Source organism: Bemisia tabaci, chromosome 9 (genome assembly GCF_918797505.1).
Source record: "Bemisia tabaci chromosome 9, PGI_BMITA_v3".
Classification (NCBI taxonomy): Eukaryota; Metazoa; Arthropoda; class Insecta; order Hemiptera; family Aleyrodidae; genus Bemisia; species Bemisia tabaci.
Genome location: NC_092801.1, coordinates 17,301,062 through 17,312,683, shown reverse-complemented (window position 1 = coordinate 17,312,683; position 11,622 = coordinate 17,301,062). Strand labels below are relative to the sequence as shown.

The 11,622-nt window shown below is 36.9% G+C and overlaps 3 protein-coding genes across 3 annotated transcripts in view; 2 read left to right on the top strand and 1 right to left on the bottom strand.

Moving 5' to 3' along the window:
• Liprin-gamma (liprin protein kazrin) overlaps window positions 1–11,622 on the bottom strand; it is a gene marked incomplete in the record, with an annotated part of 215,304 nt that overhangs the window by 166,051 nt on the left and 37,631 nt on the right.
• The window catches only part of LOC109035190 (uncharacterized), a 42,152-nt gene that overhangs the window by 756 nt on the left and 29,774 nt on the right, over window positions 1–11,622 (top strand). Inside the window, exons 2-3 of the mRNA XM_072304453.1 lie at window positions 1,016–1,130; window positions 2,874–3,085. The gene's annotated coding sequence lies outside the window, so the exon portion shown is untranslated. The remainder of the gene's footprint in view (window positions 1–1,015; window positions 1,131–2,873; window positions 3,086–11,622) is intronic.
• On the top strand, window positions 3,618–11,613 carry LOC140223777 (uncharacterized). The gene is made up of 3 exons (XM_072304454.1): window positions 3,618–4,014; window positions 4,575–5,744; window positions 6,329–11,613. Exons 1-3 carry the CDS (start codon window positions 3,618–3,620, stop codon window positions 8,041–8,043), a joined length of 3,282 nt encoding a protein of 1,093 aa, XP_072160555.1. The 3' UTR covers window positions 8,044–11,613.

Sequence of the window (11,622 nt, the reverse complement as noted above, 5' to 3'; positions counted from 1 at the left end):
TACCAAGGTCCAGTAAAATTACCCAGAAAGTTCAGTAATTTTACCGAGATTTCTCGGTAAAATTACCAATTCCATAAATGGTAATTTTACCAAGAAAAAACTGGGATCAAATAGAACCCTGAAATCTTGGTAATTTTACCCTTTTCTTGGTAAATACACCGAGATTTTTTTTTTTCCAGTGAATGTATCTCATTGCGGTAAGAATTGCATCACCCTAAATTGTCTTCACTATTTGCACAGGTCCAGGGAGAAAACTCAAGTAGCGAGAAGTTAAAACTTGAGACACGTGAAGAATCAAAGAATATTCAACGAAATAATCGGCACAAAAACACCCAAAAATGTTGAAATACAGAAAAGTGACGCAAGTTTGTGTGTCATGCTGTTACTCCAAGACCACATGAATTTCTATAATGAAACTTATGGGATTATTAAAAAAATTATGTAATACCGTTTTTGGAGAAAGGGACCAAAGGGAAATTGATTTTGAGCCAAAATGTCCGTTCTTCTCTACTCTATCAGTGACCGACTAGGGTAAAAAGACCTCCGGGGCAGGGGTTAGGAACGCAAAACTGAAAATCGGTGTCAATGCTTCGAAGGATATTTTTAAAAAATTTTGGCGCAAGAAACACCCACAAGTTTTGAACTACGTAATCAGTTACAGATTTACCATATTACCTCTAATAAACTATTTCTAATGTGGAAGAACGTGCAGTAAATTTAAGATTTATAAGGAAGAGTTATGAAAATTATTCTTTGAGAAACGAATGTATGAGGTGATTCAAGATTCCATACATACACACATACATGCATAGAGCCGATTTCATGGCTCTCTTGGGCGCTCTGCGACGCCTAATCGCCACAGTACCCGGTCTCGGGACTAGGTTTAATACTTCAATATTGTGCAAAAATAACAGAACAGATAACATTTGTCTATGATTTTACATTTTTTATCTTTTGAATTATTACTCTCTGTTATTTACTCTTAATTTTAATAATTACTGTCACTAAATTTCAGCCCTGAATTCGACGAATAGGAATTTAAAAAGTCTGGACTATCCTACTTTCATGGTCTGTATTTTCGTCGAGCTTTTTTCATGAAAACGTCATGCCATTTATCAAACCTCAATTTTGTAAGTATCTGTGTTGCGTGAGTTTTAACATTTTTTATCGATTAGGCAGTGGCGCATGGCGTGGCGTGAATTGCGATTTATTGATTGTTATACCATTTAAACCTATGATAAAGAATCGATCATAATGTGTTCGTTGCAAACACCCTGTTTATCGATTCTTTTCCGTAGGTTTAAATGGCATAACAATCGATATATCGCAGTTCACGCCACGCCACTGCGATTAGGTATTTATTCCAAAACTAAAGAGACTAGACTAGAGAAGATAGACAAAAAGGGAAAATGAAGGGGGGAAAAGTTACAGAATTTTTGAGAGGAACGTTTACTCTTACAATAATTTTGTGTTTCTTCTTAAAATTTTCTGATGTTTCTTATTACAGCTATTTACCTAATTTTCTTTCCTTGCAAGAATAGCTTCAATGATACACACCAAATGAATTTGATTCCTTTACGAATCGCTAGGCGTTACTTATCCGTGATTTTAGAACAATGTTCACCGAGGTGTGACTTCTATATTGTGTTAAACACACGATTTGATACTGAACATAGCGATAAAAAAAACATTGCAGTTGCTACTAGACAGTCTGGTTATGTAAGATTTTCAAGAATCTTGTCGATTTCTGGTAGTTGGCGATTTAGTTTCCGTGAGGTCATGTTCACTTTTTAAGACTAGTTGTTTGACCGAGACACAGTAAAAACAGAGCTAGAGCTCTTTAATTTTTAACGGTTTTGAGGACCTGCATCGTGCATTATGTGTGTGCTCAATATACGAACATTCAAGAAATTATTTCTTAAGTCAGTACCTTAAGACATGAACGAAATACTAAAAAAGGTGCTAGTGAAAAGCACCTAAAAGATATTTATACTTCCTTTGCCACCATTCCAAAAATAAGACCATTCATTATAAATGAATAACTAGCAAACCCTGAACTTTCTGTACAAACACTATTCTGCCGTGATGGCGAAGAGAGCAGTAAGCGCAAAAATGAAGTTTTGAGGAAACAGGCTCAGGAGCGTCTGACCGAAGAATTTTGTTGAAAGAAGCCTCCGTTCTTTGCCTGATTGTCATTAATCATCTGAAAGACTCTCAGAAGTCGTTTGGATGATTAAAAATCGACCGATTTTATTTCAACTACACAAAAAGGGTATCTTTCATTTTCATGTTAGGCTGGTGTTAGGCAAGACAGCCGTAAGTGCTATCTTGTGCATGCTTTCGTGATTGCGTTTTGGACACACAACAAACCCTTTTTCAGGTTGGAAATCGGCAAAAGAGGGCGGCACTGGACTTGAAAGCACTGTTTTCATTAGCTCTCTGGAGGAATAATGTCACTTACTGTTGTCTTGCCTGAAACAACGTCATTTTTTGCGCAATTACGGCTTTCTCATGAGTCTCGCCTGTAAAAAATTAAGATGGATTTTACTGTTTTAGTTATTTCAGTGATTTCATCCAAAAGATATCAGACAAATTTTGAGGGAAACTCGGTTTCGAAAATTTAACACTTACTGCTCTCTCCGCTGTCACGGCAGTATTGCCTCCTGTAATTATTTAGAAGATTTAGAGACATTTCATTGGGTACCTAATTTACGATGTAAAATTTTTAGGTTATGTTAATACATCAAACTTCCCCTTTATTTTACCCGAATCGATATAAAAATTAAAGTATTATTCTAACTTTCTATACGTCCATCTATTTTAATAGTTTTGCAATGTTTCATGATTTAACCTTAAATTTTCTATTTTTACAGGATAATTATTCACCGAGATCGATTTCAAATCTCCAAAAACTTTGGTGCTTAAACTGTGGCCGATATCAAGGAACGGACCCGTCACTCCTAACCATTCACAACTAAGTTATTTGTATTACGGTAAAATGTCTTATAAATAGTTTGGCAGAAAAACTCCAAAACGCGTAACAAACCCGTAGCTGTGAGGGTTAGAAGTTTACAACTTAGGAAAGGTAAATTTGAGGAGACGCGATTTTAAAATTTCGATGTGTTACGTCCAGGGTTGAAAACTGAGGGATTATGATATAACGAGAACCCCTCATATAGTGCACAATAATAAACTGAACGACTGACAGCAGGCGTAGGAATCGATTCCTTTTTGAAATCCTTGAAATTCACTTTAGCAAGACCTCCAGATTTATGCACATTTGTTTCCACAAATCTATAATCAGCTAACGTCACTGCTATTTCTTGCTCGAGAATTTCAGACCATTTCTTAGGAATAAAAATCTAAATAGTGCCACTCTAACCATCTATTGAAGTCATGAGTTTTGAAGGGGAGGAAAGTAATTTTTTTCAGGAAAATGAAAAATGCTGTCAGATTTTGTTGCCCCTGATAACAGTGCCTTTTTACATTGGCTGAAGAATAATTGTGAAAAAACTAAAGCTAAGAGCTTTTACTTTTATGTCTTGACAAAAGTAAGAGAGTCTGTGATGGAAAATCAATTAAATGACTTTGTAAGATTTTTCGACGCTATTGAAAGTATGACTGATGCAGGTATTGTAGAAAAAGAATTCCTTAGCGATGAAGGGTATCCTTTATTTGATACGAATTTAATTATATTAGCTTGTAAGTACAAAAGCCAGGAAGTCTTAGAGAACTTGCTTCGAAGAGAGTCTAAAATTTTGGGTGTTTTGTCCCCCGAAAATTCAGAAATCAGCGTCTTACATCCAGATCATATGGATTCAGAACAACATAATGCTTTTTACTATGCCATCCGATCAGATAGCATCGATGTCCTTTCAACGCTTATTCACGAATGGCCTGGAATGAACTTCACCTCTAACCCTCGAAAACTAGAACAACTTCTTTCCGCGGCCTACGACGAGCTAAAATTGAAAAGGGTGCCCCTTTCTGATGAGATTGAAACATTTGTGGAAAGTAAATTAATAGACCTCAAGTTTTGGTCTGAAAATTCTTTATCAGTTAAAGATACTGAAAGTGATACCAACAATATCATTGCACGGATTAAATTAATGATTGAAAAAATTGAATTTTTAAAAAAAGAGTACTCTCGTGCAGATGTGGATGATGTATTTTTACTCACTGGGAAGTTCATTCTGCAGAATATGCATGTGCTTAAGCGACAACTGAGATCAACTTACAATAAACTACCGTGGGAGGAGGTTGAATTCTGTTTAGTGAGCTTTATTTCTTCTCAAATTAAGTATCATGAAATTAATCTATTGACAGCCCTTTCCTTGAATAAAGAATCAATAATCAACTACCTGGAAATTTTCGGGAAGAAACTCAACGAAGTGGTACTTGAAGAGGGCTATTTTAACAATACAGACTTTAACATACTTCCGAAAACACCACGTGATGAGATTGTTGCACAAATCATTGAGAGCAACCCGAATTTAGGGATTTGTACGATGATTACAAAAAAGTGCGAGATATTTACTCACTGGAGACAATAAGAGTTCATTTGAACTTCATAGCCGAAGCAAATTTAAACGAAAAAGAGGGTCAGCTAACTATGACAAGAGCTCTCCAAGTCATTGGTGAACATTTCAAAAATACTCTGGAATCGCCCAAACTATCTAAAGCAATGAGTGAACTTTTATTATCCTCGTTATCACTGAGCACAAAGAAAATCATCGTAGATTTACGAGATGCATTATCCCATTCTTCCTCTCTCTCGCAGAGAACTGAAATTGAACAACAGGCTGATGACAATTTTTACAATGGTATTCAGAATGACGCGAAATTAATAGAAGGCTTGGTTGTTGATATCATTCTCAATAATGAAGTTGAGTGTGCTAGATCTCTGCTGAGAAAAATCATGTCGGCTAAGGGCCTGGATGATTTACAAAAAATTGCTAAAGCCTTCAACAAAGTTAATGCACGTAGCCTAGTACTACAATCAGAAAATTATGAAATGAAAACACGCAAAAAGCTAGAGGAGATGCTTGAGGAGCTAAGAAAAATTGTAACGGATCCAAATGACATTGAAGAATTATACTTCAGCGAAATTGACGAAGTATTGGAGCCATTCAGAATCCAAACAGAAATTGCAATTACCCATTATTCTGCTTCGCTTGGATCTGTAATAAATGGATTGATTACTCTGGAGGAAGATAAAATGCAAGGGAACTATTTTCATAACTTTCAGTCGGGTATTCGACAGTTTGAAAAAGGAGTAAACGTGTTTACTTTTGAAGTAAAAGAATGTGATTTGAAGAGTATTACACAGCGTGCGATGATAATATGTGAAAGTGTGAAATCACGAATTGGATTAGAAACACAAGAGGAAGTTAAACGATTGAATGACATACACATATTAGCATGCAAGTTCTTTTGCTTTGCTGAAATCAAAACTAATGATATCAAATGGCTCGAGCCATGGAGAGAACAACTACTAAAAAAAGGACCTGTTCGCCCTTCACAAGAGCAAGGAGGAACTCCTGAAGGTACAGAGCCTAAAAGCGAGGATGCCCTCTCGTTGAAGCTGCACGAATTGCAGATCATTCTTAAAAATTATGGCCTTGGAGGGGAGACAGTTGAAATATTGACCTCTATCAAGAAACAACAGAAATTGCAACCGGTTATAGAACTGCTTCTTCTGGATATCATGTCAATTTTGAGTGGCTCAATGAAACCCTGGGAGAGTAATCTATTTTTTTTCGATGATTGTGTTCCTCTGTTAAATGGAAAATTTCTTCGCGATCACTTAGCCCATGGTAACATTTTAGTTGATCTTTTATCATATGACCCATCTATGGCGATTTTTTTAAATGCCAAGAAATTTAGTGGTATTGAAGATTTTAGCAGAATAACCAAAAAAATTGGCAAATTCATAGTTGATATCCCTTCCTTGGTTCAAGCAAGACATGATCAAAAGCTAGCCATCATTTCCACTCAAGAAAATCTATTCAGTGCGTTGGCAGAGGGAAATTTGGAAGCGGTGAGAACCTGTCTTCGAAAAGGAGCTGATATGAATGCCCGAAATATTAAAGGGCAAACAGCAACGCATTTCGCTTGTATGGGATCAAATCTTGACGTTCTAAAGTTTACATTCGAACAAACGTCAAACTCAAATTTAAGGGATGTAATGGGGCAGACTCCTCTTCATGTTGCAGCTAAATACGACTCGGGTATCATAAGGTACCTCTTGGAGAGAGGTCTTCAAGTTGATGCTTCTGATACCTTTCTGAACACTCCGTTGATTGTTGCCGCTAAAAATGGGCAAAAAAGGCTGTCAAAGTTCTACTGATAAATGACGCCTGTGCTTTTGCTAGAAATCAGGATGGCTTAGCGGCTTTACATTACGCTATCAGATGCAATCACATTGATGTAGTAAAGATCTTATTAGAGAGAGAAGAAAATGTTGATTCCAATGAATCTTCGGGCGGTTTCACTCCGTTGCACATCGCCACTGAATGTGGATATCTCGATATAGTTAATTTTTTGCTCAGCAAAAAGGCTAACGTAAATAAAACTGCAGACTATGGAATGGTGCCGCTGCATTCAGCTGCTCTTTTTGGTCACTTGGAAGTAGTAGAGGCTTTAATTCAAAGTGGCGCTGATGTAAATGTCAGGGTCGTTCCTAAAAAAGCTAAAATTATTTCTGCAACTGTGACGCCACTACATTTCGCATTTCGCAGCGGCCACAACAGCACTGTTGAAATTTTAATTGCGAAGGTGGACATCAATTTTGCCACTCCTCTGCGCAATTGCAGCACTCCTCTACACGCAGCTGCACAGGGCGGACATGTAAAAGTGGTTGAAATTTTACTAGAACATGGGGCAGTAGTTAGCACCGTAGATGATCAAAACAGGACGCCACTAGATATAGCTGTTCTTGGCGGTAGCTTAGAAATCGTTAAAATGTTATTCAAACAGGATGAAATTTATATAAATGGTAAAGATAGTGAGGGATGGACAATGCTGGAGCACGCTTCTCGAGGAGGTAATGTTGAACTCGTAAAATTTCTGGTTGCAAATGGTGCTGATATCAATGTGGCTAATCACAACACGCTTACAGGCACAAAACCCATACACACTGCAGCTGCAGACGGCAGAACAAATATTTTAGAATTTTTCCTCGAATGCGGAATGAGTGTCCACGAGGTGGACTATGATGGACAGACACCATTGCACTACGCTGCTGAGTTTGGCAAGCATGAAATGGTGAATTATTTGATAACTCGAGGTGCAGATGTAAATTACAAGAATTACATGGGTTGGATGCCCATACACAATGCAGCCTCTGATGAACACGAAGAAACGGTTAAAGTTCTTTTACAGAATGGAGCTATTTACGACGCCATTGATATTTATGGCAATACACCATTAGGAATTACTGGACATCAAGGTGTCAAAAGTCTACTAAAATCAACCGACGATTTATTTGCAGCAATGACAGAAAATAATTGTGCTCGGGTCAAAGAGTTAATCGCAGAAGGAGCAATCATCGATGCCAAGCAATCAGTAGTTGGCGCTCCTATTTTATATGCTGCGTGGCAAGGTTATAATGATATTATTGATTGTTTATTAGAAAATGGCGCTAATCCAAACTCAACCAATGTTACAGGTTTCACTCCGCTACATTGCGCCGTAAAAAACTCGCAGTATAAAGCAACTGTTGCCTTACTGCACAAAGGTGCAATTTATAATTGTGCTAATATTGAGAAACTGACACCATTAGACTTTGCCACGGATGAAAAAATAATCGAACTCCTCGACATGATCGATAAAACTTTCAGAAAAGTTGACAGTCGTGACACCACAGTCATCAGTGATCTCAGAAAAATAACTGATAGAGAAATAGTGAAAGCAATAATGCGAGCCTGTTCCAGAAAAAGGGAGTCTCTAATGGTCACTGCGATTAATAATAGTTTTCCTGCGATAGAAGACCTGGAAAAGATCTTTCAGGATGATACACTGGTCAATGAAAGTCAAACCTAATCCTTCCTAAATCAGTTCTAAAGGCATCAATCCTTTGTACACTGGTTGTACATCCGAAGGTTGCGAGGAAATAATTGTTATTAACCCACCTTACAAAGTTAAGCTAAGTTTAAGTGTCGGTGCAGTATGGCTAAATAGCTTTTTGGATATTTTTAAAGTACTTCATGCATAGAGCTGGAGCAATGTGCGTTTTCAAAAAAGAGAAAAATTAATCCCCTCTCGATTTTACTACTATAAACCCTGTAGAGAGGAGAAAAGTGAAAGAATCGTAGAGTAAATATTGTGGTCTAGCATTCTGTATATTAATAAAGAAGAGGTTGCCTGGCCGTTTCTTTTTAAAGAGGTAGACGTTTGTTATCTTCGCGGGGACAGCACATCATGGTGCAAAATCCCTTAGTGGCACTGAGCGCTTGTTAAGACATCAGTAAGATTTCAAAGAAAAGAACACACGATGCCACATATTGTTCAATCCTAATCACAATACTTACACCCCTGACAATATTTTTGGAGACTGAGTCGATTTTATAATGATGAAAGTACAAATATCGGTCCGCATTTCCTCAATTTCTGTCCTTCTATTCGCAATTTTTTGTGAGGATGATGACAGATTTGCAGGGAAAATGTTACATTTGCTTTCGATTGTGCTTTTAATACTTGGATTGCATTTTGCAAAAAGGAACCACTAGCATTGCAATGATGCTGAGATTGTGCAACTTCATCTTTTGCAATAAAATTGCGGAAATCGTGAAAAACTATGAAATTTAGATGGTAATTTTTGTCTTAAATTTACAGTTTTTAGCGAGTAAAATAGAAACTATTAATGGATAATCGGGGTTTTCCTCCAAGACAAAAGAAGTTGCACAATCTTAGCAACATTGCAATGCTAGTGGTTCCTTTTTGCAAAATGCAATCCACTTTATCAATTGCAAGAGTAAAGAGAGTGGATCAAATGTTACGATTTGAAAAGTGCCTCCTTATTGTTAGATCACTTTTGCGAAAAAAATCATGTAGCATTCTCCCGTAAAATTTCTTGAGAAACTTCCTAACAGGGTGGTATAAAAACAACACAAGTTCAAAAACGTCTAGCAGAAAGTATCTGAAGAAAAACTTTCGACCACTGGGGTGATTGATCTTCACTAAAACCATCAAGACATGTTGTGAGTCTGTTGTGTTACGGGCTCTACCACTTGATCAATGTTTTTTTTTTTTTTTTTTTTTTTTTTTTAAAAAAAAACTGCGCAAAGCTGTACCAATTATTGTTATCAACCGTTGCTTTAACCTGATGTTTTCCACGCCCACGTGTGTACCGTCCGTTATTTATTAAAGGCTTTTACTGACATCGAAGACTGTTTAATTTAACCTCTTGCTGAGCCTTAGATGCATTTTTGCACGTTAAAATACTATGAAATGTTTATTTAACCCAATTTTTGTTTATTTTTTAAAAATTTATCTACGCTAAAATTGTATTAAATCATACGTGATGACATTTAACAGAAAGAATCACTGTCTTCTTTCCAACACTGAGTTTCGGTAAAATGTCAAAATAAATCCATCGCGACTACAGTTTGTGCGAATTCGAATTGTCGGTTTTCAAGAGGGAGGAACTCACCCTTAAAACCAAAATATTGTGTGTGCGTTTTTTTAAATAAATTTAAAGACTCATGTTGGTCTTTTACATCACTACTAAGAAACAACGGTCGACACATTTTTCACCTGACTATTGCGGCATTCATAAACGTCGGTAATTTACGACATGCGAGCAACCAAGATTTGCCTTCATTTTTGCGTGATACCATATGACTACTGCGAAATTAGAATAGTTGCGTGCTTGGTGTTTGCTTTGACATGTGTTGATTCATACAACATTTTTAAGCTTTCTGTGAACATTAAAAAAAAAACGCGAGGTTCTTGAGAAATATAAAAAATTACAAATTCCCACTTCAATTTTGTGGCGTATACATAATTTATTCAGGATTAGCTGCCCTGTTTTCACCATTCATTGGCTTGCATTTCACAAAAAGGAACCAAGAGCATTCCAATGTTGCTAGGATTTAGCACCTTACGTGGTTGCAATAAATTACTGAAATCACAAATAAAATTTATACAACGGTAACTTTCATCTTGAATTAATAGTTTATTGGGACTAGAGATAAAACTTGTTTAGATAATCAGTTATCCTACTTGCAAGGTAAAGAAAGTTCCACGATCTTAGCGACATTGGAATGCTCTTAGTTCCTTTTTGCAAAATGCAATCCATTTAAGAAAAAATAATTTTCTTAAATGCTACGATTCAAAAAACTGGAAACTGGGACCGTGTTTGATTTTTTTCCGGCAAAGAAAACAAAATAAAATCGAACGGACAAAAATATCACCTCGAAATTGTCCGTCATTTTTTTAGGAATCATTTCGGAAAATTCCCGGTATCATTTCAGAGAAACTGTGTGCAGCTTTTAAAAACACTGATTAAAAATAAAACATAAATTGTATCGATATTTTGAACTCATTCGCGGCAGGCGTGATGAGATAACTATTCGACCACGGGTGTAAGCATATTGCCGCTCCGCTGGATTGAAGGCGTGTCAAACTGCGAAAATTCTTTGACCGCGCTGCCCCGATTCTGGTTAGCGCGATGTTAAAATCGCCGCAAAACAAGGAAAGTGAGTACAATTCATTCATATAGAAAAATGCTTTGACAACTAAAATAGTAAGGATAGATCCGGGTCTTTCTCGTTCTAGGTATCACCATACTGCCGTGCTAGGGAAGAACGCCGTGTGACCCGTCAGGCGTTGCCAAATTCCCTTCGACAAATTATGAATTTTCAGGCAAATTTTTGAATGTTACTCCTCCGATTTTTCAGAGGATATCGCTGGTAATTCCATCTAAAAAGTCAGAAAATTGCAAGGAAAAATATTTTTAACTTTCTTCAAAAATAAATACTTTCTAAGAGGATATTCGGCAACATTTACCGGTCATACGGCGTTCTTCCTTGGCACAACAGTATATCGGTCAACTTTCTTAAAGAGAGTATCTACTTCTTCGTCGATTGAGATCACATTCTCTCAAAGTTCTCTCCCAGAAAACAATTGTCTGGTGTGAGAGGCAGCCTCCAAAATCAAATCGAAAATTTCGGCGCACATTAGCCGAACCATCGACGAACGCGAAATGCCGTTTACACGAATAATTGGCCTCTATTTCCACTTAAAAATGACCGTTCACAACGAAATGGTCGAAGGTGGAGTAAATCGGACAACAGTTTCACCCGAAGATCCGTAACTTGGCAAATCCTGTGGAGTTTGACATTACACAACCCTTCGTCGACCGCCACACAGTGGATCGAGTCAATTAGAGAGGTCGGACATGGAAGTTTTGAGTAAAACTGCAAATTATATTTATTTCGTCACATTTAATATTTCGAGGGGTGTTTACAGAGGGAGGGACTCGAGGTACTCTGTTTAATATTCCAATATAGTACAAAATTTATTGCAGAATAGATAACATTCGTCTATGATTTTACATTTTTTATCTTTGGAATTATTCTGTTAGTTTACTCTTAATTTTAATAATGACTGTCACTTTTC

Bases quoted from the DNA above. Each gene is read 5' to 3' on its own strand.
- LOC140223777 (XM_072304454.1), top strand. From the start codon at position 3,618: ATGACTGATGCAGGTATTGTAGAAAAAGAATTCCTTAGCGATGAAGGG. The intron at 4,015-4,574 runs GTAAATTAATAG...TGAACTTCATAG, and splicing joins GATTGAAACATTTGTGGAAA to CCGAAGCAAATTTAAACGAA. The intron at 5,745-6,328 runs GTAATCTATTTT...AATGGGCAAAAA, and splicing joins CTCAATGAAACCCTGGGAGA to AGGCTGTCAAAGTTCTACTG.